The sequence below is a fragment of the Xyrauchen texanus genome, chromosome 38 (assembly GCF_025860055.1).
Source record: "Xyrauchen texanus isolate HMW12.3.18 chromosome 38, RBS_HiC_50CHRs, whole genome shotgun sequence".
NCBI classification, from domain to species: domain Eukaryota; kingdom Metazoa; phylum Chordata; class Actinopteri; order Cypriniformes; family Catostomidae; genus Xyrauchen; species Xyrauchen texanus.
In genome coordinates, this window is record NC_068313.1 from 2,757,802 (window position 1) to 2,784,368 (window position 26,567).

The window sequence follows — 26,567 nt, forward strand, 5'->3', positions numbered from 1 at the left end:
AAATGTTAGTAAAACAAAGTTGTGACTACAATGTTACGGAGCCCTTTTGGAGGACAGGGAGGAAATATATTTCTGAAATTATACCATATACCATATATGAACTATGGTATTGGTAGTAAAAACCATTGTAATCTAAATGCACCAAGGTTTTACTACAGTAAGCCTATTTATTTTGCAATGCTAACTATGCAAGATCATATTGTTAGTTGTTATTATATGCATTAAGTATTGTATTTTGTTCTGCTGAGAATTGAGATCAAGTTAAGATAGGTTATTGTAGAAGGAAAATACAAAAGAAATTGACAAGAAAACAAATAAACTAGAAAATCTATTTTATTTATCCACAACACAAAAGCAGTATGTTACGGTCTGGATGGCACACAAAACTGTATAATAACTGCTATCAAACATGCAGACAATTATTGCTTTTGAAAGCTTTTCTTTTTGCTTTCATACAGAATACCAGGTCCCGTGTCTATTTTGATCAACTCATCAATACAGGTTAAGTCTGAATACAGTAAGTGTTGCAAAAGCTACTTCAGTAACACAGTTAATGAATACAGTCTAAAATGTCAGTCCTTCAAACTATTCTGTGGTTTGCTTGCAATAAATGCACCAGTGACACGCTATTCACTGCAAGCATATGTGCCCTAAGAAACACAACTGCACTGGTGCAGGGGTCAGATGTTTGGTAGATGGTGGTCATGTTTGTGCCTGTGTTTATTCTTCAGTTCAGGTGCTGGTGAGATGTTGCTGCTGGTCAGCTGTGGGAAGTATTGAGGCTGGAAAACACAATTTGGCTCTGTGTCAATGAGTAGTCAACTAAGTGAGGTACAACTCATAAATCATAAAAGTCGTAAAATAGGCTTCATATACTTTATGCAACATATTCTTTATTTAGATTTTGGAGTTCTGGATGGGTTTCATGAAATTCACTCATTAACATAATATTTTGTTTTATGTTGATTTGTACCCCGGGAGCTCTACGTCTAGAGCCTTTCTCGTAGCGTCGTCCAGGTCGATCTGTTTCTCTGCCCCAACCGGTCCAACCCTCCTCCTGGAAGTATGGGAGCTCTAGCAGCTCTTCACATGACAGTCTGCCAGAGGGATCCATGACCAGACAAGACTACACACACACACACACACACACACACTCACACACTGTGTTACCATGTTTTATGGGGACTTTCCATAGACATAATGGTTTTCATACAGTACAAACTTTAAAGTCTATCCCCTAACCCTAAACCTAACCCTCACAGGAAACTTTCTGTATTTTTACATGTTCAAAAAACATCATTTAGTATGATTTATAAGCTGTTTACCACATGGGGACCATCAAATTGTCCCCACAATGTCACAAAAGTCAAAGCTAATGCTCATGCACTCTGTCGTATAGCTTGCAAATCTGTAATATCTAACAGCGTTTTGGTCACATATCTTTTTACATTCTTGTATTAATATCTCTGAAGATTCTTCCAGTTGCAACCATGATGATTTCCTTGAGAAGTTTCAGGAATTATACTGGCCATGTGCTGCAAACTGAACCAGTGAAGGTTAATGGTGGTGGACATCCTGAATGACAGAAACGGACTTGGACATGAAATTCCCAGGCTGAATATGAATCCCACTCTGGCTCTGCTTACAGCAAAAAAGATTAGGAAACACTGCACTAGCACATAATTAGACACTCCTTTGTAAAATAGCATGTTACAAACATTTAATGTTACAGTCACATGCAACTTTGTTCTTTTGCACCATGCAAATTAATTCGGCCCAAAAAGCACCTGTCATAGGTGAAGGCCCGCCCTGCACTTCCTGTAGCTAAGCCACAGGAAACACGCCTAAAAACTGTTGAACTCATTGTACTGCAAATGTGCTCCTGTTACTGTGATTTATACTATAATATTAATCAACATTATTTCACAAATGTTGTTGTTGGAGCTTAACTTGTGTTGAACCCAGAATATTCCTTTAACACAATATGCATTAATCTGGTTCTAATTTAGCTGAATTTAGCCAAAATGATGCATTGTGATGCCTATACGTCACTATTAATAGCTCACCTTCATGACAATAACAGCATGAGGAGAAACACCTTGAAATCTCTTCTCTAGTGGCTCCTGCATCAGAACACAAAACAATTCAGTCTTGAGACACTTTCACAAGGCTTTATGCATGTATTTGTGCGTTTGTGTATTTGTGTTACCATGGTATCAGGTTCGGGGATGCTGACTCCACTAAAGAAGACATTGGACCGGAACACCTGCTGATGCCGTGGGATCAGGTCACCTATCAGAGGTCAAAGTTCAGGGGTTAAGAGCCAGTCTTTACCTTTCTTTTTAAGAACCTTCTTAAAAAATTCCCGAGCCGATGGAAAAATCACTCAACTAATCTATAGATGTATTGCATGAAAACATCTCAAGATAACATTTCACTCCAAAAAAATAGAACATGGTCTATTTTTATCAAAAGCTGTTTTGCATTATGACATTATTTTCATGACAATTACACACATTTCCCCACAAAATTCTCATTATTTTACTGTGTCTAGGCATTTTTTGACCCCTGGAAGTGCCCACCCTCACCGCTGAAGCTCCCCTAGGGGTGCCCGCGCTTGTAGATGCAATCCCTCTGGAGGCGCCCGCCCTCTCCTCTGCAACCCTTGACCCTGTCCTCTCCCCAACAGCCACCACCAACCCTGTCCTCTCCCCAGCGGCTGCCGCCTACCCTGTCCTCATCCTTGCCCAACCTTGTAGCTGCTCTGGAGCTGCCTGGTCCTCTTCCTACTCCAAGGCTGCCTGACCTCGTCCCCGCTTCTGAAACACCTGATCCTGCCCCCTTCCTAGAGCTGCCTCCCTGCCGCCTGCCCCCTCCCCCTCTGGTCTGTCCAGCCGGCACTCTGGTCTGTTCCCTGTCTTCCTGCTCCACGCTGGACTGTTCCGCCAGCCTCGCCCTGGACTGTTTAGTCTGCCCATCCTTCCCTACCTCCCTCCCCCATCAATTTAACTTATTTGTGTCTTTTGTCATGTTTGTTTATTTGTGGTCAGGTTGGGACGCATGGAATTCGTCCCATGGAGATTGGGTAGTGTCAGGTTCACGACACTCTTGTTGAGTTATTATTTAGTGTCAGGATCCTGTCACCTATGCTCTAGCTTTTGATTTGGTCTTGTGTTTGTTTTCCTTCATGTGTTCTGTCTTGTTCCAGACCCCTCTTTTGCATTTTTATCTGTTAATTTGCCCCACCTGTCCAACTCGTTTGCCTCCTGATTTCCCCCGCTTTATATTCTACAATATTCTAATGCTTCTACAAAAAGTCTTTGTCCAGTCTTTGTCTGTACCCAGCGTTTGTCGAATGAGATACAGTTGATCCACGTCTGAACGTCCTGGCCAAAGAGGATTTCCAGACAGCAGCTCAGCAAACACACAACCAAGAGCCCAGACATCCACAGGGGGGCCGTACTGAGTGTCTCCCACCAAGAGCTCCGGGGCCCGGTACCACCGAGTTGCCACATAGTCAGTGTAATCATCACCTGGACCAGCTAACACACAAAAACACACACATACACACTCAATGACACAAACATGTTGGTCTGGATCTATGAAGTTATTCAAAAATACTTAAAAAATGCAGTTCATATAGGCATTGACCAGTGTTAATCTTGTCAATGAAATTACTGATGAAAATGTTCGCTGATGTTTTTTAATTTTGTCAACAATAACAAAAACATGATGAACATGAAAAGTGCATCATGGTGAAAATGAAACGGTTTGAATTAAAACATGCTGTTGATGTAAATATGACAAGAAAAATAATACTGCAAGTTATTAAATCAGGAGTTCATTGCAAATTTGCCTCAAACTTGCTGCTAATTCGCCAATGATCATTTTCATATTCAAATGAGCTTTTGCGGCAAATTGTCAGTTGTTGCCAAAGGGTTGCAGTAGGTTCACCACTACCAGTGAAGAGCTGCAAACTTCTGGCAAACATTTGTGGCGAGTCACAAGTTCATTTGCATGTGAAAATAATGAGCGGCAAGTTTGCGGCTAGTTTTCCAGAACGCTCCATTTTTTTGAAAGGGCATTTTTAGGGTCAGTGGATATCTGGGGCTTAGCCCAGAGACATCCATGCATGCATCATAATACACTGGATACACTTTAAAGTATTTTAAAAGTTACATCGGCAAAGAGTCTATCAATTTTGTTTTTTATAAAATTATATTTATGGTTCAGGATAAAATTAGTTGGATTGAAATCTTTTCAGATCTACCAACTGCTTAATTCCACCACTGATGACAATCCTTCACAATCCTCCTTCCACAATTCCAAGCTGTTATTCCTTGTCTAACCAGGAACCTGCTTACAGAACATCCACAAATGATATCATATTCCTCAACAAATGTACATGACCACAAAGTGAGAATACCAGACATTCCAAGATGTTAGATTTACAAACAAAAGTACAACACAGATCAGCTTTAACATGTGCACTGCTGAAAAAGATTCTTCTCTGATAGATAATTGGAGACCTATTTGTCTCCTTAAAAATGATTATAAAATATTAGCTTGGATTTTGGCCAAAAGACTTAAATGTGTCCTGAGTTCTGTTATTGATGAGACCTAATCAGGGTTTATGCCAAAAAGACTTGTTTTAGATTTATTAGACTATACCGAATTAGTCGATGATGACAGTTTTATTTTCTTTGAAGATTTTTACAAATCTTTTGACTCTCTAGAACATGAGTTTATTTATCTCTTAAAAAGCTTGGGTTTGGTGATCCATTCTGTATATTTATAAGAACTCTTTACAATAATGCCAATTGTTCCATCAATCTTAAATCGGGCACACTCCTAGATTTGAATTGTCAAGAGGAATTTGTCAGGGTTGCCTTGTATCCCCTTATTGATTTGTTTTAGCTGCACCTCCTCCTTTTTTTGAGTAGTTGTCTGCAGGGTATTACTAGATGACACTACCCTGTTTTTAAAAGACGAATCACAGATTCCAATTGCTATTGAATACATTACATTTTTCTCCAAAGCTTCTGGCTTAAATTTAAATTTTGATATACAGGTCCTTCTCAAAAAATTAGCATATTGTGATAAAGGTCATTATTTTCCATAATGTAATGATAAAAATTAAACTTTCATATATTTTAGATTCATTGCACACCAACTGAAATATTTCAGGTCTTTTATTGTTTTAATACTGATGATTTTGGCATACAGCTCATGAAAACCCAAAATTCCTATCTCAAAAAATTAGCATATTTCATCCGACCAATAAAAGAAGTGTTTTTAATACAAAAAAAAAATCAACCTTCAAATAATTATGTTCAGTTATGCACTCAATACTTGGTCGGGAATCCTTTTGCAGAAATGACTGCTTCAATGCGGCGTGGCATGGAGGCAATCAGCCTGTGGCACTGCTGAGGTGTTATGGAGGCCCAGGATGCTTAGATAGCGGCCTTAAGCTCACCCAGAGTGTTGGGTCTTGCGTCTCTCAACTTTCTCTTCACAATATCCCACAGATTCTCTATGGGGTTCAGGTCAGGAGAGTTGGCAGGCCAATTGAGCACAGTAATACCATGGTCAGTAAACCATTTACCAGTGGTTTTGGCACTGTGAGCAGGTGCCAGGTCATGCTGAAAAATGAAATCTTCATCTCCATAAAGCTTTTCAGCAGATGGAAGCATGAAGTGCTCCAAAATCTCCTGATAGCTAACTGCATTGACCCTGCCCTTGATAAAACACAGTGGACCAACACCAGCAGCTGACATGGCACCCCAGACCATCACTGACTGTGGGTACTTGACACTGGACTTCAGGCATTTTGGCATTTCCTTCTCCCCAGTCTTCCTCCAGACTCTGGCACCTTGATTTCGAATGACATGCAAAATTTGCTTTCATCCGAAAAAAGTACTTTGGACCACTGAGCAACAGTCCAGTGCTGCTTCTCTGTAGCCACTGGTTCAAAAGTGGCTTGACCTGGTCAATGCGGCACCTGTAGCCCATTTCCTGCACACGCCTGTGCACGGTGGCTCTGGATGTTTCTACTCCAGACTCAGTCCACTGCTTCCGCGAGGTCCCCAAGGTCTGGAATCGGTCCTTCTCCACAATCTTCCTCAGAGTCCGGTCACCTCTTCTCGTTGTGCAGCGTTTTTGCCACACTTTTTCCTTCCCACAGACTTCCCACTGAGGTGCCTTGATACAGCACTCTGGGAACAGCCTATTTGTACAGAACTTTCTTTCTGTGTCTTACCCTCTTGCTTGAGGGTGTCAATGATGGCCTTCTGGACAGCAGTCAGGTCGGCAGTCTTACCCATGATTGCGGTTTTGAGTAATGAAACAGGCTGGCAGTTTTTAAAAGCCTCAGGAATCTTTTGCAGGTGTTTAGAGTTAATTAGTTGATTCAGATGATTAGGTTAATAGCTCGTTTAGAGACCCTTTTCATGATATGCTAATTTTTTGAGATAGGAATTTTGGGTTTTCATGAGCTGTATGCCAAAATCATCAGTATTAAAACAATAAAAGACCTGAAATATTTCAGTTGGTGTGCAATGAATCTAAAATATATGAAAGTTTAATTTTTATCATTACATTATGGAAAATAATGAACTTTATCACAATATGCTAATTTTTTGAGAAGGACCTGTATGTGAGTTGTTAGCTATTAAAACCTGTCCTGCTCTCTCTCTTTGCGGTATTCCAGTTAAGTCAAAGGTGATCTATCTAGGTGTATCCATATGTAAAGAAGGTAAAGTCAGATGCAGATTGAACTTTGACCCAGTTATTGAAAAAGCTAAGAGGAAATTAAATTTGTGGTTAGAGAGATCTATCTCTGAGAGGACGAACCCTCCTTGCTAAAGCTGAAGGTATTTCAAGAATGACTTTGCCCGCTCTCTCTTTATACATGGATAAATCTGTATGTGCAGACACTGACATATACAACAAGGATGGCTTGAGGGTGAGTGAATTATGGGATAATATTCATTTTTGGGTGGACCCTTTATCCTTTTTTCAGTTGCATAAAAACACATTAATGACTAATGTCTGATAACACTGTATTCTGCACAAACTGGGCTACAATAATATCTGAGCAACATGTGTGTACAGGTTTGTATTTTTGAGAAAATAACATTTATGCATGGTTTTTGAAAAAACTTAAAATGTAAGTAATTTGTTCACAAGACTTTTGAGAACTGGTAAAACAATGCATTTTTGTAAGAAAAATATCCATATTTATAACTTTATAAACAACAATCACTGGCTTCCGGTAACGGCTGTCCGCGCGTTCTCGAGAGAAAGTCGAGTTCCGGCGTATGATGCAGGCGTGGTTTAAGTGACGAATGCGAACCCGCAGAGTATAGAGGACGCCAGTGAACGCACGGACGGACGTTCAAATGCAAGTAATGTTAATTCCCAAGTTCACGTACCTCAGTAGACGAATCCAGAGTATTTCATATGTACGACTATAGTAATATATTATTAAATTAAAGTATTATACGCTAAAAGAACACCTGTAAAATGTATTTTCTTTTCTCTCTACATCATTATAACTCTCCTAAAATTTTGTCATACATTACCTTCCAGAGCGCTCTCACTTGTTAAAAAGTGGCGTGCTGTCATAGCAACCATGATAAGTTCTGTTTCCGTTTGTCCTTCGAACTCTCATTTAAGGAGGACACTCAGTATACTGCTGCCTTCAAAGGACGTGTCCTACCTAGCAAGCAGCCTTCGAAACAAGACACAGCATATGAGTGTTTGCTCAACTATAGCTTCTTTACACCAAAGCCCTATGTTGAGGAACATCTTGTGTTCTACAGCTCAATTTAAGTTGCCTGCTGCTTGTTTCTTATTTTGTTACTTGATTCAATGTTCGCTCTCATTTGTTTATTTCATTGTTTGTAGTTTTTTTTAGAGGGTTTATTGTGCTTTGTTGTTCATCCAATGCTGAGGATATTTCAACTGGATTACACATTAGACTTTGACTGTATTCGTCTATTGATGTCACCCACTTGGATTATTGCCTTGTTATGCTTCGGATTATCATTCATGCTGAATTATATTGACTAGCTAAATCAGTAGAACATGAGACTCTTAATCTCAGGGTCATGGGTTCGGGCCCCACACTGGGTGCCAATTTTATGTAAGACTTCAAATTGGTCACATATTTAAATGAGGGTGAATCACAATTTTATAAAAACACTTAAACTTCACTCTTAGATGAATGGATTCCCCTCAATGATATATGTGACCAATTTGAAGTGTTACAGTGTTATCAATGTTAAAAACTTGTATTTTGAAAATAAAAAGTTCTAGAATAGAACTACCAAGGTCAAAGTTCAGAGGAAGCTTGAATGAGCTTGAAAAGAATAAAAATATGAATTTACATTTTAACTGTATTTTTTCACATGGTTCATTTCAATATTTCATTGGTGTTACATTGGTTAATGTTCATGCGAAAGATTTGTATTGAAAAAAAAAATGCTTTAATCAATGGGAAGATTTATTAATTTTAGACTGATCAGTTGGGTGTTGACACCAAACCATCTAAGAAAATTAAACCTTTAAAGGTGTTGTAAGATATTATTTTTTTCATGGAAAATTATGCAAAAACAATTTTCAACTCCCTTAAAGATATTAATGAAATAAGTGTCCTGAGATGTCTCACCGGTCTCTGTGACAGCTGTAGACTTTGTAAACAACAAACAAACATGTGTCTGCAAACCACTGACATTGACGATTTTTACCTCTCAATCATTTTGCTCGTTCTCATATGGTCTCAGCAAAAAAATATCATTCTTTTAAAGATAATTTAGTAAAAATCCAAATAACTTTACAGATCTTTATTGTAAAGGGTTTAAACAATGTTTTTCATGCTTGTTCTATGAACCATAAACCATTAATGAGCATGCACCTGTGGAACGTCATTAAGACACTTACAGCTTACAGACGGTAGGCAATTAAGGTCACAGTTAAAAAAACTCAGGACACTAAAGCAACCTTTCTACTGACTCTGAAAAACACCAAAAGAAAGATGCCCAGGGTTCCTGCTCATCTCCCTGAACGTGTCTGAGGATGTAGCAAAAATCGTCCTCGCAGTGGCAAACCACGTGGAACAACACCTGCACGGGAACGGTACACCTGGAACGCACAATCCCTCCATCAGTGCTCAGACTGTCCGCAATAAGCTGAGAGAGGCTGGACTGAGGGCTTGTAGACCTGTTGAATGGCAGGTCCTTACCAGACATTACCGGCAACAAACCCACCTTCGCTGGACCAGACAGGACTGGCAAAAAGCGCTCTTCACTGACGAGTCATGGTTTTGTCTCAGCAGGGTTGATGGTCGGACTCACGTTTATCATCGAAGGAATGATCGTTAACAACAAGAAAACATATCCTACAAGACAGGAAGGTCAGTGTTCTGCCATGGCCAGTGAAAAGCCCTGATCTCAATCCCATTGTGCACGTCTGGGACCTGTTGGATCGGAGGGTGAGGGCTAGGGCCACCATGAGGAGGAGATGCACTGCAGTACTTAATGCAGCTGGTGGCCACATCAGATACTGAATGTTACTTTTGATTTTGACCCCTTTGTTCAGGGACACATTATTCAATTTCTGTTAGTCACATGTCTTAGTTGTTGAATCTTACTATGTTCATAGAAATATTTACACATGTTAAGTTTTCTGAAAATAAAAGCAGTAGAAAGTTAGAGGACGTTTCTTTTTTTACTGAGCAGATTTGAAGCAGATAATTGAAACTATGTTTCATAATGTTTATTAGTTGCGGGCGCTATTGTGCCACTGTTGAGTTTGACAGCCACAGGAACAAACAAAGCAGCTCTTTTGCTCATTTTTTGGTCTCAAAATCATCTTTGGAGGGCAGGGTTTTGGAATGGAGCGTGGCTGAGAAAGTTTGTTCATTGTTCGTACCAACTAACATTTTGAAAATACAAAAACTTTCATGAATCAGAAATGTTCCTGCAGAACAACTTACACAAAAATGAGTTCTGCTCGTGTTTCATGAATGAGGCCCAAAGATTACATTTCTCCAAACGTGACACTCGTGTTTTCAGCAAGATTTCTGCTTCTCATCTCTGACATTCTTATTTGTCACTGAACCATATAGACATAGAGTTACACATACATCACACAGAAGGATTACAACATGCTGATGGATCGACCTGGTGTTAGCCTATAGAAACAATATGCTGAAACCCAAGAGTGATGCATGTAAGCAGAGCCTGAGTGCATGAATGCATCTGTACAGCTTTACGCTGCCCTGAAAGTGAGCTCAGGATGCATGACAGATGATGTAGGGAGGAAATATAAATAAGTCATATACCAAGTGAAGATGCTAAATACACATAAATGACTAGAGAGTGAGTGGGCAAGAGAGAGACAGAGAGAGAAACCTACTGAGGATGCGAGCGAAGCCAAAATCACACAGCTTGATCACACCCGTCTTGGTCAGTAGAATGTTTTCTGGTTTGACATCCCGATGGATACACTGATGAACACACACAAATACTGATGCTGTTAGAGATACACAAAGACAGGCACATTTTATTCTGTCTGTGTAAAAAATAGGGCTGTCAAAATCAATGTGATGGTGTGCGGTTCCTTTCCTTTCATTTCCTTTTATTTTATTTTGGATCCTGCACACACATGTATCCATTTTTGGATGTGCATGCCATTTTTAGTATTTTGGTGTTCAATTACTTTGCCACTAGCATCACCAGGATTGGGTCCTCTGACAGCATTGTCTATTTGCACGCACTGTCTGCACTCTTTTAGCACCTGAGCAAATGAGGCAAAGATGCACACGCGGCAAAAAAATCTGTGTTGATTGCTAATTTGCATGGCACAACTACAAGTCAGTTCTGAGTGTTCAGTTGTATCTCGATCTGGCATACTGGGACTGTACATCAATGCTCTGACACTGTGATCCTGGAACCTGAATCACCTCTTTAAAATGCAGAAAGTGACCATGAATATTTATATTTATGTTTTGGCTTGTGTGATCCCGCCCACTGCCCACTCACCAATAGTATTTTGACACCGGCGGATTGCCAGATTCAACTCGACCTAAAAAGCCTCGCCATCAATCTAAAAACCACCATGACCAGAGGCGTAGTAAAACAAGGATACATATTGGAGACATTTTCAGTTTTGCTCGTTCCTGTTGCATGTCCTCATTCTGGAAACCCGCAAGAGCTTCAAGTCTGGGGCGGGGCAGACAACTCGCCAATATTTTGAATTAGCACTGCAGTTCAGAAATTAGTTATTTTTGTAATTATATTCGCCCTTTGTTATATTGAAAGCACTACAACTAAATATTATATGATGTTTTTCCTTGTGAATTTCATTGCTTTTTTTATTTTGTATAAATGTACAGTAATTTCAAATCAGATTATTGCAACACACTCCAAAAACATTGGGACAATTGAGTGTTTACCACTGTGAAACATCACCATTTCTTCTAATAACACTTATGAAGCATTTAGCCACTGAAGACACAAGTTTGCTAAGTTCAGAAAGTGGAATTTTCACCATTCATCCATTATGCAGGACTTTAGATACTCAATTGTACGGGGTCTTCTTTGCCAGATGGTGCGCTTCATAATACGCAACACATTTTCAATTGGAGACAGATCAGGACTGTAAGCAGGCCAGTCTAGCACCCACACTCTCTGCTCACACTTGTAATCCAGGCAGTATGTGGTTTGAAGTTGTCCTGCATGAAAATGCAGGGATGTCCCTGGAAAAGATGGTGCTGGATAGCAGTATATGTTGCTCCAAAATGTGTACATACCTCCTTTGCATAGTAAAATCTTAACTTGCATCTGTGGATGCAGCGACGAGTAGAGTTGACTAACAAAGGTTTACTAAAGTTATCCCAAACCCATGTTCATGATATCCATTACAGATGATTGATGTTTTTTAAGACAGTGGCTTCTGAGGGATCAGAGATTACTCACATTAGGAAGTGGTTTTCGTCTTGCCCTTTACGCACCAATATTTGACCAGAAACTTTTAACTATATTGTGCACTGTAGAGGGTGAAATGCCCAAACTCCTCCCAATTAGTCTTTGGGGAACATTGTTCTCAAAGTGCTGGATTATTTGCTGAAGCATCTGTTGGAAAATTGACAAGTTGACATTGGTAATGATCACAAGATGGCGCCACAGACGGCCGCCTCGGTGTGTGTATGTGCGTTGTTTTGTTTTGTTTTGTGTTTTAACTCTGTTTTTTGCGTCGGTACCAGGAGCTCTTTCACCAGAGATGAGCTCATGAACATAAGGGGTACAACTCCAGAGGACTTATGTCCTACTTTTCTTCTCCCTACACTGGAAATTTTAGACATTCTGGTCAAAGGTGCGCTCACCTTTACTCAAGCAGTGAAATGCCGAAGGAGAGGGAAACGGGCTGGTGCGCTTGTGCGTCTTCACCAGCGAGGATTACGCACACCGTTACCGGGAATATTTCTCTCTAACGTGCGTTCACTGTCCAACAAACTGGAGGAATTACAACTGCTTTTGGGGAAAAACAGGGACTTTTCTTCATCTACTGTTTTGTGCTTCACGGAGACGTGGCTTTGTGGATTAATACTGGACTCTGCGCTGCAGCTGGCAGGCTTCCAAATTTACAGAGCGGACAGAGACACGGAACTTTCCGGCAAAACTAAAGGTGGAGGAATCTGTTTTTACATCAACAGCGGTTGGTGCAACGATGTGACAGTGATCCAGCAGCACTGTTCTCCTGACCTGGAATCTTTCATCATAAACTGTAAGCCTTTTTATTCACCCCGTGAGTTTGCTTCATTCATTCTGGTCGGTGTTTACATCCCGCCGTGGGCCAACGTGCAGGCCGCACAGCGCATGCTCGCCGACCAGATACTGTGTGTGGAGCGGACCAACCCGGACTCTTTAGTTATTGTCCTTGGTGACTTCAACAAAGGAAACCTCACTCATGAACTCCCTAAATTCAGACAGTTTATTAAATGCCCGACCAGAGAGGAGAACATTCTGGATCACTATTACACCACAGTCAGGAATGCTTATCATGCCGTCCCCCGTGCTGCACTGGGAAACTCTGACCACGTCATGGTCCACCTGATTCCTGCGTACAGGCAGAAACTAAAGCTCTGCAAACCTGTAGTGAGGACATCAAGGAAGTGGACCAGTGATGCTGTGGAGGATCTCCAGACATGTTTTGACACCACTGACTGGGATGTGTTCAGGACTGCCACAAACAGTCTAGATGATTACACAGAGGCTGTGACGTCATACAGTGGGTACGGAAAGTATTCAGACCCCCTTAAATTTTTCACTCTTTGTTATATTGCAGCCATTTGCTAAAATCATTTAAGTTCATTTTTTTTCCTCATTATTGTACACACAGCACCCCATATTGACAGAAAAACACGGAATTGTTGACATTTTTGCACATTTATTAAAAAAGAAAAAATGAAATATCACATGGTCCTAAGTATTCAGACCCTTTGCTGTGACACTCATATATTTAACTCAGGTGCTGTCCATTTCTTCTGATCATCCTTGAGATGGTTCTACACCTTCAATTGAGTCCAGCTGTGTTTGATTATACTGATTGGACTTGATTAGGAAAGCCACACACCTGTCTATATAAGACCTTACAGCTCACAGTGCATGTCAGAGCAAATGAGAATTATGAGGTCAAAGGAACTGCCTGAAGAGCTCAGAGACAGAATTGTGGCAAGGAACAGATCTGGCCAAGGTTACAAAACATTTCTGCTGCACTTAAGGTTCATAAGAGCACAGTGGCCTCCATAATCCTTAAATGGAAGACGTTTGGGACGACCAGAACCCTTCCTAGAGCTGGCCGTCCGGCCAAACTGAGCTATCGGGGGAGAAGAGCCTTGGTGAGAGAGGTAAAGAAGAACCCAAAGATCACTGTGGCTGAGCTCCAGAGATGCAGTCGGGAGATGTGAGAAAGTTGTAGTAAGTCAACCATCACTGCACCAACCACCAGTCGGGGCTTTATGGCAGAGTGGCCCGACGGAAGCCTCTCCTCAGTGCAAGACACATGAAAGCCCACATGGAGTTTGCTAAAAAACACCTGAAGGACTCCAAGATGGTGATAAATAAGATTATTGAGACCAAGATAGAACTTTTTGGCCTTAATTCTAAGCGGAATGTGTGGAGAAAACCAGGCACTGCTCATCACCTGTCCAATACAGTCTCAACAGTGAAGCATGGTGGTGGCAGCATCATGCTGTGGGGGTGTTTTTCAGCTGCAGGGACAGGACAACTGGTTGTCGAGGGAAAGATGAATGCGGCCATGTACAGGGATATCCTGGACGAAAACCTTCTCCAGAGTGCTCTGGACCTCAGACTGGGCCGAAGGTTCACCTTCCAACAAGACAATGACCCTAAGCACACTGCTAAAATAACGAAGGAGTGGCATCACAACAACTCCGTGACTGTTCTTGAATGGCCCAGCCAGAGCCCTGACTTAAACCCAATTGAGCATCTCTGGAGAGACCTGAAAATGGCTGTCCACCAATGTCTACCATCCAACCTGACAGAACTGGAGAGGATCTGCAAGGAGGAATGGCAGAGGATACCCAAATCCAGATGTGAAAAACTTGTTGCATCTTTCCCAAAAAGACTCATGGCTGTATTAGATCAAAAGGGTGCTTCTACTAAATACTGAACAAAGGGTCTGAATACTTAGGACCGTGTGATATTTCAGTTTTTCTTTTTTAATAAATGTGCAAAAATGTCAACAATTCTGTGTTTTTCTGTCAATATGGGGTGCTGTGTGTACAATAATGAGGAAAAAAATGAACTTAAATGATTTTAGCAACTGGCTGCAATATAACAAAGAGTGAAAAATTTAAGGGGGTCTGAATACTTTCCGTACCCACTGTATATCAGCTTCTGCGAGGACTGCTGTATTCCATCACGCACCAGGGTGAGTTACAACAACGACAAACCCTGGTTTACAGCCAAACTCAGAAGGTTAAGGTTCGATAAGGAAGAGGCCTTCAGGACTAGGGACAAAGACAGATTTAAAGAGGCGAAGTACAAGTTTAGCAAGGCGGTGAAAGAGGCTAAACGACGGTACTCTGAGAAGCTCCAACACCGGCTCTCAGCCAACGACTCTGCATCTGTCTGGAAAGGGCTTAGGCAAATCACCAATTACAAGCCTAAATCCCCCAGGCCATCAACGACCGTCGCCTAGCCAACGACCTAAATGAGTTCTACTGCCGCTTTGAAAGACAAAGGGCCAATCCTGAAACCATCCCTCATGACACATCCCAACAGCTCCAGCCACAGTGCATTACCTCCACCTCCCCCACCTCAGCAGGGGCTGGGGCACCCCCACCAATACCCACCTTAAAGGTACCCCCCTCCACCCCCCCACCCACCCCAGTGACAACTCTTTCCACCCATGAGAGGGACGTCAACAAACTCTTCAGGAGACAGAACCCCCGGAAAGCTGCTGGACCGGATGCTGTCTCCCCATCCAGCTTGAAGCACTGTGCTGATCAGCTGTCTCCAGTGTTCACAGACATTTTCAACACCTCACTGGAGACATGTCACATGCCAGCCTGCTTCAAGTCTTCAACTATCATCACTGTTCCCAAGAAGTCAAGGACCACAGAACTTAACGACTTCAGACCCGTCGCCCTGACCTCTGTGGTGATGCGCCTTGTGCTTTCTCAGCTCAAAGTCATCACCGACCCCCTCCTGGACCCCCTGTAGTTTGCATACAGAGCCAACAGGTCTGTAGACGATGCAGTCAACTTGGCCCTCCACTACATCCTCCAGCACCTGGACTCCGCAGGAACCTATGCCAGGATTCTGTTTGTTGATTTCAGCTCTGCTTTTAACACCATCATCCCGGCTCTGCTCCAGGAGAAGCTCTCCCAGCTAAGTGTGCCTGACTCCACCTGCAGGTGGATCACTGACTTCCTGTCTGACAGGAAGCAGCACGTGAGGCTGGGGAAACACGTCTCTGACTCACAGTCCATTAGCACTGGATCCCCCCAGGGCTGCGTTCTTTCTCCTCTGTACACTAACAGTTGCACCTCCAGTCACCAGTCTGTCAAGCTTCTGAAGTTTGCGGACGACACCTCCCTCATCGGACTCATCTCTGATGGTGACAAGTCCGCTTACAGGTGGGAGGTCGACCACCTGGTGACCTGGTGCAACCAAAACAACCTAGAGCTCAAAGCTCTAAAGACAGTGGAGATGGTTGTGGACTTCAGGAAGAACTCAGCCTCACCTGCACCTGCCCCCATCACCCTCTGCGACTCCACAATTGACACTGTGGAGTCTTTCCACTACCTGGGAACTATCATCTCCCAGGACCTCAAGTGGGAGCTGAACATCAGCGCCCTCATCAAGAAAGCACAACAGAGGATGTACTTCCTGCGGCAGCTGAAGAAATTCAACCTGCCAAAGTCAATGATGGTGCACTTCTACACAGCCATCATCGAGTCCATCCTCACTTCCTCCATCACTATCTGGTACGCTGCTACTACTGCCAAGGACACGGGAAGACTGCAGCGTGTCATCCGGTCTGCAGAGAAGGTGATTGGCTGCAATCTGCCGCCGCTCCAGGACCTGTACGACTCCAGGACCCTGAAGCCTGCTGGAAAGATTGTGGCTGATGTCTCCCACCCTGGCCACAATCTCTTTGAATCACTACCCTCTGGCAGAAGGCTGAGGTCCATCAGGACAAAAACCTCACACCACAAGAACAGTTTCTTCCCATCCGCCACTTGCCTTATCAACAATGCCCGGTACCCACCCTGACACTCTCCACACTCCACCTCTGGCTCTACATTTCACTGCACTACTCTGCTCTCTTTTATTTTATACTTACTTTTAATTGATACTGTGTGGACATATGTATATTTATATTGCTTATTTTTATTCTTGTTCATATATATTAGAGACTGTGTGAATGCACCTACAACACCTCAACAAATTCATTGTATGCGTAAAAAACGTACTTGGCAATAAAGCTTTTTCTGATTTCTGATTTGAACGATCCTTGCTCCTATAGGAGGATCTTTGTTGACATCTTTGTACGCATGTGCGAGTGGTTGTGTGGCAACAAAACAAACAGTATGGCGGGCTGTAAAGACGCGACGAGCACTTTCAAGAGAGTTAGCGGGCGAAATCCACAATATAGAAGCACTTTAACATCTGAAGACCGGAGGAGGTTTGGAGAGAAGCTCAAAATTTGTATTGGTGACAAAATCGAAGTTATTCAAAGCCCATATGAGATCTGGGATGACAAAAAACGTTGGTCCGACTCGACCATGTCTTGGCCACCAATCTGCTGGGGAGACATTTATTCTTATTTAATAGAAAACCCTGGACCCTTCACTCATCAAAGATTAAAGGCTTTCAAATGTCTGGAGGCCTATGACTATTTTGTTTCTCGAAAAGTTGGGCCGATCTTTTCTGCCAAACAGAAAGCAGTGATCGTGCTAAAAGCAGAGGTTAGACCTGGCCAAGCAGAGTCACAGCGTGATTCGCATCTCCCGTGGGTGATCGCCAAAGAGAACGGCGAAATAATCACTGCTCACTGCGACTGCAAAGCCGGGTAAGTCTTCATTGATCAGTGTTCTTATTTATTTATTGAAAATGTAGTGACTGTTGTACCAATTCAATTGTGTTCAGTGTGAGACTTTCAATGGCGTCTGTACTATGGTGAAAAATTGTTGAAAATTCGCGATCCTTTTCAGAGGGAATTCGAAAAAACTTTTTATCAGGCCCCCAACGAGCCGTACAATCGACCACACAGCAAGAGTGAACCATCCTCTTCTCTAAATCCCCCTCCAAACGTGCAAAACAATCAAATTACAGGTATCTAGCGGTGTTTCCTGCCACATGATTCCCATGATGCAACGCGACAAACATAAACAATGACGTCACAAAAGATCCGCCTATAGGACTGTTTTAGGGGCTCCTTATACACTATGACAAGATTGCCTCACCTGTTTCACATCACCTTGTTTTTTAAATCAAATTGTTATTAGTCTTAAATTGCCCGTCTCAACTTTTTTGGAGGTGTTGCAATCATCTGATTTGAAAAGTACAATTACTATTTAAAATGTATATATATATATATATTTAATTCACAAAGGTAAAACATCATGTAATGTTTAGTTGTAGTGCTTTCAGTATAGCAAAGGGTGAATATAATTTACAAATCACTCCTTTTTGTTTTATTAGCATTATTTTGGAATAGGGGTTGTATTTATTTGTGTGTATATCTGAATATTTTGCTATAAAATCAAAATATATTGTTTCTATATTTAAAATAAATAACTTTAAACCAATTTTTTCATATTTTTCCATTGTTTTTCATTTGATTACATCATTCGCTATGCTTTATGGGATTGTATTTAATTCCCTCATTAAAGACGTTGGTCTTTTTGTCAAATTTTCAAAAACGTTTTTCCAAGTTTGCAATGTTGGGATTCACCTCGGAACTGTTTGGTTATGTTCATGGTTTAAAACTCTTTAATGAAGGATTTTATGAAATTCCCATTGAAAAAAAGAAATAAGAAAAATACTTTTACAATACAATAGTGCTCTATTGTGGGCGGTTAGTGAACAAGACGCAGGTTTTGAATTTGATGAATGAAAGATACTGTATTTTAAAATGGAAATATATATATATATATATATAAGAGGCAAATTTAGGTAAATTAAAAATGTACTGTGTTAAAAACTACAGAAAATCATTAATAATATAGTAATATAATATCATATATTATATATTATAATCTATTGATAACCCTACTGGTGGTGCACAAACAGTGGAAGTAACACACAACACAATGGAACACATTTTGTCTTTCAACATAGCAGTCATGAGACATTGATAGCTAGAAAAAGAGAGGTTGTGCACACTGACGTTGTGTTTGTGGCAGAAGTTCACAGCCTGTAGAGTTTGCCACACAATGCTCTTAAGTTGAGCTTCAGGAACCCTGAGGAAAAAAGGAAAAAGGAGAAATGTTAACATAAAGACCAAGACTGCTGGCTGAGACACTGACAGCTACAGGACAGGTTTGCAGTTCAATTCTCTTGTTCGCTAAAGGGCAAACCACCTATTAGAAAGCTCCCTTGTATCTGCTGTAACCATGGGCCTGCAGTGCCTGGCGACCAGCGCCTTTGTTTTCAGGAGCAGCTAAGGTTACAACTGAAAGACCTTCTGGGAAAGCGAGAGAGAGAGTGTTGGGAGGGCACCAGTTTTTGCGGCCTGACCAGCTCAGCAGCTCTGAAGAACAAGAGCTGATACAACTCTGTCTACTGTCCTGAGTCAGATACATTAGCAGATTGCCGACTTGGACCAAAGCCTTTCACTCTCTTGGTTTTGTTCCTTAAGTCAAATCTTTGTGTTACACCTGCTTAGCCAACAGCACAATCAAATTACTGTATGTCTGAAGGCACGGGTATACTTCGCCTTCCAGACCAGTTTGCGCCCGATCAATCACGTGCCTTTCAAAGTATACTCTTCTGACCGTGAGTGAATATGAACGTGTTTGACTCATATGCACTACAATTGCTTTGTGTTACTCTTTTGGTACAGTTAACAGCAGGCACATGTGCTGATGATGCACACAGACGAGGACAGTGCACATGTCCAGAAAATCTAGGCCACGAACGGACTGTGCTGATGACGAAATTTGCATGACACATACTGCGAGAGGAGCGTTCAGCAACTTGGACAACCAAAGTATACTTTCGCCTTTAGAAACATTGTGTTTAAAAGAGAGCATAAAAACAAGCTTACGATCAAAAAATAAGAAAAATTAAAAAAAACACAAAAAATAACGTTTTAGGTACTAAAGCATAACTAACTCCCCTCCCTCAACAATGGAGGCTGGATTATGTTGTGCAAGAAACTCTTAAGCAGAACCTGGCTTCTATTCTATTTAAATGAATGGGACAAATTGGAATGCCCAACCAAGAAGCTCTAGCGCTCAACGGTCAACGGATGTGGAAAGGAAGTCCTGCCTTACAGGTAAAACAACCAATCACCTTTTAGATACAGACATTGCCTGTCATTCAACTCGAAAACGTGCATGCGCATTAGCTTTAAATATGTTTTAATGTAATCTGATGTAAAGAAGCACAATTTAAGATTGTAATATTATCACATTTTAATGATGATTTGAAATACTGTATGTTCTTTGATCGCAATATTGACCAACTGTTATTGAGATTTCAGTGTTCGCTCATTCAAGTAAATGGGAGCTGCACTACAAGACTGGAAATAGCCTCCTGAGAGCGTTTCAAAGATGGCTGACAGTGGATACATTTTCTAGAAAGATTTTGGTTGCACTCAAACAGCACTAGCAACCTTGTCCCTGTGCTCCAAACACTCGTCGTCCATCTTGTCCTTCCCCCAAGTGGAGAATTGGTTAAATAGAGACATTTTCTGCCTTTTCTAATTGGACTGTTCAATTATCTTAAATAAAATGAACCCTCCCCTCCCCGTTCTTAAATCAAATATCACTGAATAAATACATCAGAACAAGAGATGCATGAGAGTTAAATCCAAACCAGTAAATTGGACAGATAAAGCATTTGCACAATAAAATCCCAATAAATACAGCAAAATAGTGAGTAAAACAATAAATAAGTCCTTGTACATTAAAATTCCATAATGGAGACTGACTCTCACAGTCTCACTCACTATTTGTGTGTAACTGCGTGCAAACATTTTCATGCAGAAATCATAATTCGTCGATACGTTCACACATTTATTCTAAATTTAGGATAAATCACAGACTCCCTGAGGCCTTAGAAACATGGATTATATATACTGTACGTGTCAATAGTGATTGCTATAAGACAACATGGGAAGCACTGCTTCCCTTTATATTTCATTAAAATTGCGCAATGACTTGTTTATCAAATTGCATATAACTTCTCTATAATTCAGATGATTACGGTCCCAAATCAATATTTAATTTAACAAAAGCACACAACATTTTTGCGATGTTCGTTCCATTGATGTTGTGTGTAGATCAATGTTCATTGGAAAAGAGGCTCTATTTGTGTCCTTTTGGGTCAATCACAGACGGCGTGCGTCTCTGGGGGTCTATGGGAGCTTCATTAGTGCTATTTACAAGAGGGAAATGATCTGATTGTTGATTGGACAGTGGGCTTTCAATCAATGGATTTCTATCCCACCTGGAAGCCGGCTTCTCTATCTGATGATTGGTCGAGCTCTCAAATGGGTTGAACCATGTAACAAAAACACCCAATCATTGAAACGATGATGTATGTGAGTGACAGTATTTCGAATGAAAACACAATCGTTGTCAATCAGTAGGTGCAGAAGTGATTGGCGGTGCTGAAGAAATTGATTGCAGTTGATTTAACACAATTGTTTAATGATTACAAATCTTCACATTTACCACTGGCAAATTATGTGTATGCTGTAAATAAAATTTTAAATTTACGGTTCTGCATTTTTGGTATTTTATTTTCATTCAGTGTGCTCACAAGTGAGTTTGTTTAGTGAGCTGGAACATAGCTGCTTTAGGGAGCAAAATGGCAGACAATGTTAATGTTGTTGACATAATTTTGGAGAAACCAAATCAAAATGGTCCATTTTCCTGCAAAATAAATAAATAAATAAAAAAGGACTTCACATATAACTATGTGTTAAATATATTTAATATATTAAATATTCCCACCACAGTGTAATTTCCATGAAGCTGATGGAAAATATATTTTGTATAATATTTTAAAAGAAAACGGTTAATCTCTTTCATTTAATGTCTTCAAAAATGATGTCTTCAGTGACACTTTTGTCAGCTTGGTGAAGAAGTAAAACTACTTTTGAAAAACAAGAAAAAAATGTTAGGGGCAAAATGGTTGGGATTGGTGGTGATGTCAGAACTGTGGGGTCAGTCATCATTTTTGAAAAAGCTATAAATCATTTTCACAATAAATACTTGTTTACTCTTTGTTTTGATTATCATAGCTTTAACCGTGTAATAATTAGTATTTTTATTATGTTTTTTTTCATAGTTTCAGACAAGGCTAAACAGTCGAATCTGTACATCAAAGGCATTTAGAAAGTTTCAAATATAAATGATGAAGGTCTGTTAAAAAGTATTCAATTCAGTTTTAGTGTGGCCTTCATATAGCAAAAAGAAATAAGTTGTTAAAATCTGCTTTAATAAAATTCAACCCTTGTACATGAAAGTGCCCGCAGTGCACCCAGAAATACAGTATATATCAGGAATGTTGTAACAAAAATCTTTTTTACAAAATCTTGGCTACAAAAAACTATAGAATATTATTTTCCCGGAAAATAGACACTGTTCATTGAACCTGTGTTGGCCTTTTTACCGAATAGTGGGGCATGTTGACATACTATATGGGAAACTTTCCCATGTGACAGCTAGCCCTGCTCTCACCTTTAGATTGTAAACAGGCAAAATGTAATGGAAGATTGAGCGAAAAGAGTGACTGACCCTCTTGGGTGTCTGTCCAGTTCGTTCAAAACTGTTTGCTCACAGAACTCAAACACCAGGTGAAGACGTCTCTTTCTCCTGAACACCTCCAGCAAGTTCACCAAATTCACATGCTTCAACTGCTACACAGATATAAAACGAAAAGTGCATGAGTAGAATTTGCAGTATGTTTTTCCATGTCTTTGTTGAAATACAACAGTGGAAGAGAATGTCTACGTACTTTCAGCATGCGGATTTCCCTCAGTGCTATTTTCTTGATGACCGGGTCATCTTCAGACTCCACAAACTTTTTAATGGCCACAATCTGACCCGTGTCTCTGTGTCTGCATTTGAACACCACCCCATATGAGCCCTCACCAATCTTCGCCAGCTTCTCATACTTATCCATCTCAGAGAGAACATGAAGGGTTATATCCTGCAAACAAGCAAGTGGGGGACAAAAAAATCATAAAATCAAAATATATTGTTTCTATATTTAAAATAAATAACTTTAAACCAATATTTTTATATTTTTCCATTGTTTTTCATTTGATTACATCATTCGCTATGCTTTATTTTTCGCATCAATCTAAACTCAATACCTCATTGTCAAAGCAAAAAACAGATTTCTCTGTATCATCTTTGAGATGTTTCTACACTGGAGTCCACCTATGGAAAATTCAATTGATTGGACATGATTTGGAAAGACACACACCTGTCTAAATAAGGTCTCACAGCTGAAAATGCATATCAGAGCAAAAACCAAGACAAGAGGTCAAAGGAACTGCCTGCAGAGCTCAGAGACAGGATTGTGTCGAGGCACAGATCAGGGGAAGGCTACAAAAAAAAAGGTTCCCAAAGAATAGTGGCCTTCATAGTTCTTAAATGGAAGAAGTTTGGAACAACCAGGACTCTTCCTAGAGCTGGCTGCGTGGCCAAACTGAGCGATCGGGGGAGAAGGACCTTGGTAAGAGAGGTGACAAAGAACCTGATGGTCACTCTGGTTGAGCTCCAGAGATCATGTGTGGAGATGAGAGAAACTTGCAGAAGGACAACCATCACTGCAACACTCCACTGATCTGGGCTTTATGGCAGAGTGGCCAGATGGAAACCTCTCCTCGGTGCAAGACATAAAAAAGCACCTAAAGGACTCTCAGACTGTGTGAAACAAGATTCTCTCGTCTGATGATACAAAGATTTAACTTTTTGGCCTCAATTCCAAGAGTCATGTCTGGAGGTAACAGGCACACACTCATCATCTGTGCAATACCATCCCAACGGTGAAGCATGGTGGTGGTAGCATTATACTTTGGGGGTGTTTTTCAGTGGCCGGGACTCTGGGACTGGTCAGGGTTGAAGGAACACAGTCAAATACAGAGATATCCTTAATTAAAACCTGGTCCAGAGCGCTCAGGACCTCAGACTGGAATGATGGTTCACCTTCCAACAGGACAATCACCCTAAGCACACAGACAAGAGTAGAGGTCTGCACGGGCCTTAAAATGAAACCCGAACCGTGTAGGGTTCCTGAGACCGTACCCTACCCAGCCCCAATGATACCATCAGATTTTAAGCCCGAACCTGAAATTGCTTACCATCTAATTTCTTCTCCTAGCAAGTACTGATGCAATAGGCTATATTTTATGCAAACATATAAGACAATCATCCAGCAAATGTTTAAAAAATGGAAAAAAAGAATAGAAGCGTGCAAAAAACACATTCGGTGTGAACGGCCCCAAAATCGTTCATTCGTGCATCTGTGAGTGAGAGCATGTGCGTGAAACAAGTTCAATAAGCCTGATTATTTTTTTATTAATTACAAACCCGACCCTAACCCAAAGTCCTACTTGAAAAACTGACCCGGGTCAGGTTGCAGACCTCTACGCAAGAGTGGCTTGGGGACAACTCTGTGAATGTCCTTGAGTGGCCCAGCCAGAGCAGTGAGTTGATCCCAATCAAACATCTCTGGAGAGACCTAAAAATGTCTGTCCACCAACAGTCCCCATCCAACCTGACAGAGCTTGAGAGGATCTGCAGAGAAGAATGGCAGAAATCCCCAAATCCAAATGTGCAAAGCTGGTGGATCATACCCCAAAATACTTGAGGCTGTAATCGCTGCCAAAGGTGCCGAGTTAAGGGTCTGAAAACTTATGTCAATGTGATATATCAGTTTTGTCTTTTTAATACATTTTAATAAACTTGAATAAGTTATCAAAAATCTGGGTTTATTTTGCTTTGCAATTATGGGGTACAGAGTGTAAGATTGAAGTGAATTATTTTTTTTAAAGCATTTAAAAAATGCTGGATACTTTCTGAATGCAGAGTGTGTGTATGTATATATATATATATATATATATATATATATATATATATATATATATATATATATATATATTTATTTATGATATTAGATTTTATATAAAGGAGTACATTAAGAACCATTATGATAATGATTGTATTTTTATTTATTTTTTATTTTGCATTGAGACATTATTTTCAGCACACTTAAACACATTTTCGAAACAGTGATCATTACCGTAACGTACAGAAGTTTTACTTTTACTATTTCCATTGTTTTCAATGATAATTCTCATTACTGTAACAGAGTCATTTTTACTGTATTACAGTAAAAAGATGCTGTTGTATAACAGTGTGTTTTTTTTTTTTATGATTTTTTTTCTATAATATCAGTGGAAATTATAGGGAGTACCAAGGGGTTATTACCTTGATGTATAAAATGCATTACAATGTAAATAATATATATACTTTTTTATATTGCGGTAATGAGAAAATCATAATGACCATCTTTTTTCTTCTTCTTTCTGTTTTTTTTTTTTTTTTTTTTTGCATTTTAGTAATTAGAATTAGGGGTATGTGTGTAACTGTCATGAAAATAATGTCACAATGTAAAAAAATACAAATATGTACTTTATAGTATCAGTATAGCCTATGTTGTTTATTAGTTTTAGGGTAACTGATATGAACATTTCTTTCCAAGTCTTAACATCAAGATTTAAGGTTAGCATTTGCATTTATAAAGTGTAGGCAGGTCCTCTAATTGGACACCATTTCTTTTAACATTTCCGCAATTTTCACTACTTTAAAAATAATAATAATAATAAAACAAAATATGTCTCTAGGTCATTTTAAATGGTTCTGTTGTGTGATAAATAAATATTACACGTACTATATTTATTAATATGATCATAAACATTGCATGTAGGCATATACTAATTATGATAATTATAATATACAGTTTTAGATGACATCTTGTTTGACTGCAAAAAAAAAAAACCCATCTTAAAATCAACTTTCCATTTTATACTGATATGTAGATGCATAATAACGTGATTACTGTTTAAACTTTTTATTTTTATAATTTTTTTTTATTATTAAAACATTTATGGAAACGTGTATTTTCATTTCAATGACTGGCCGTGACACAAACAATAATCGGAATAATTCGCATTCAAATAAGATAAAATGTAGACAGTTGTTCTCTCAAATGCATAAACATCACATTACCTGGAGAAAGTCTTCTCGCGTAAATTACATTTCCGAAGCGTTTCTCTTCTCATGTTAAAGAATAACAGTCCTTCATCTTTGCATTTAATCCGAATATCATTCCAGTTTATATGAGAGTAGCAAATGTAAATATTCCTCATGAGAGGCAATCCCGCAGTCTGTCTGTTGCTCTTTCCTCGTTCATTGTCTTCCAGAGAGCTTTGCCATAGTAACCACAAGCCGTCATTCCACTCGATCAATCACAATATCTGGACATGTTACAGGGTAATTCATCGATTTGTTCGCTCCAGCGGCTCCTTTCAGAAGTCTTCTTGTACGCAAAGGCGGTGAGGTCGTGTCCAGCGCTGCACTTGCTTTAGTGTACTTCAGTGTATCCACAACACGAAGAACACTTGAGGCTGATCGGGATGTGAGCTGGTGGACGTGTAAGTTACCTTTAAAAGCAATTCAACACGACCCACATATCGTCTTTGAGGCCCATTCAGAACCTGCGCATTTTCTACTCTGATTGTGAAGTGCGGAAATGGGAAAAATTGCAATAACTATTGAAAACGAA

The 26,567-nt window shown here is 40.2% G+C and overlaps 1 protein-coding gene across 2 annotated transcripts; it reads right to left on the reverse strand.

Annotated features, from left to right (window-relative positions):
- Positions 1–361: 361 nt before the first annotated feature.
- LOC127631520 (cyclin-dependent kinase-like 1) lies at positions 362–26,567 on the reverse strand. Of its 2 annotated transcripts, none has more exons than XM_052109674.1 (10): positions 26,012–26,567; positions 22,728–22,922; positions 22,508–22,626; positions 18,928–19,000; positions 10,420–10,510; positions 3,342–3,542; positions 2,210–2,292; positions 2,067–2,123; positions 974–1,126; positions 362–782 (listed from the first exon to the last, which is right to left on the reverse strand). In XM_052109674.1, the coding sequence occupies exons 2-10, from the start codon at positions 22,893–22,895 to the stop codon at positions 681–683; spliced, it is 1,047 nt and encodes a 348-aa protein (XP_051965634.1). In that variant the 5' UTR covers positions 22,896–22,922; positions 26,012–26,567; the 3' UTR covers positions 362–680. The 2 variants fall into 2 exon arrangements, with proteins under 2 accessions (XP_051965634.1, XP_051965633.1); XM_052109673.1 differs by having other exon boundaries at positions 22,508–22,629.

Coding starts and splice junctions, on each gene's coding strand:
- LOC127631520 (XM_052109673.1), bottom strand. CDS start 22,895: ATGGATAAGTATGAGAAGCTGGCGAAGATTGGTGAGGGCTCATATGGG. Junction 22,630..22,727: donor GGGAAATCCGCATGCTGAAA/GTACGTAGACAT, acceptor ATATCTGTGTAG/CAGTTGAAGCATGTGAATTT. Junction 2,124..2,209: donor TCCCCGAACCTGATACCATG/GTAACACAAATA, acceptor GTTCTGATGCAG/GAGCCACTAGAGAAGAGATT.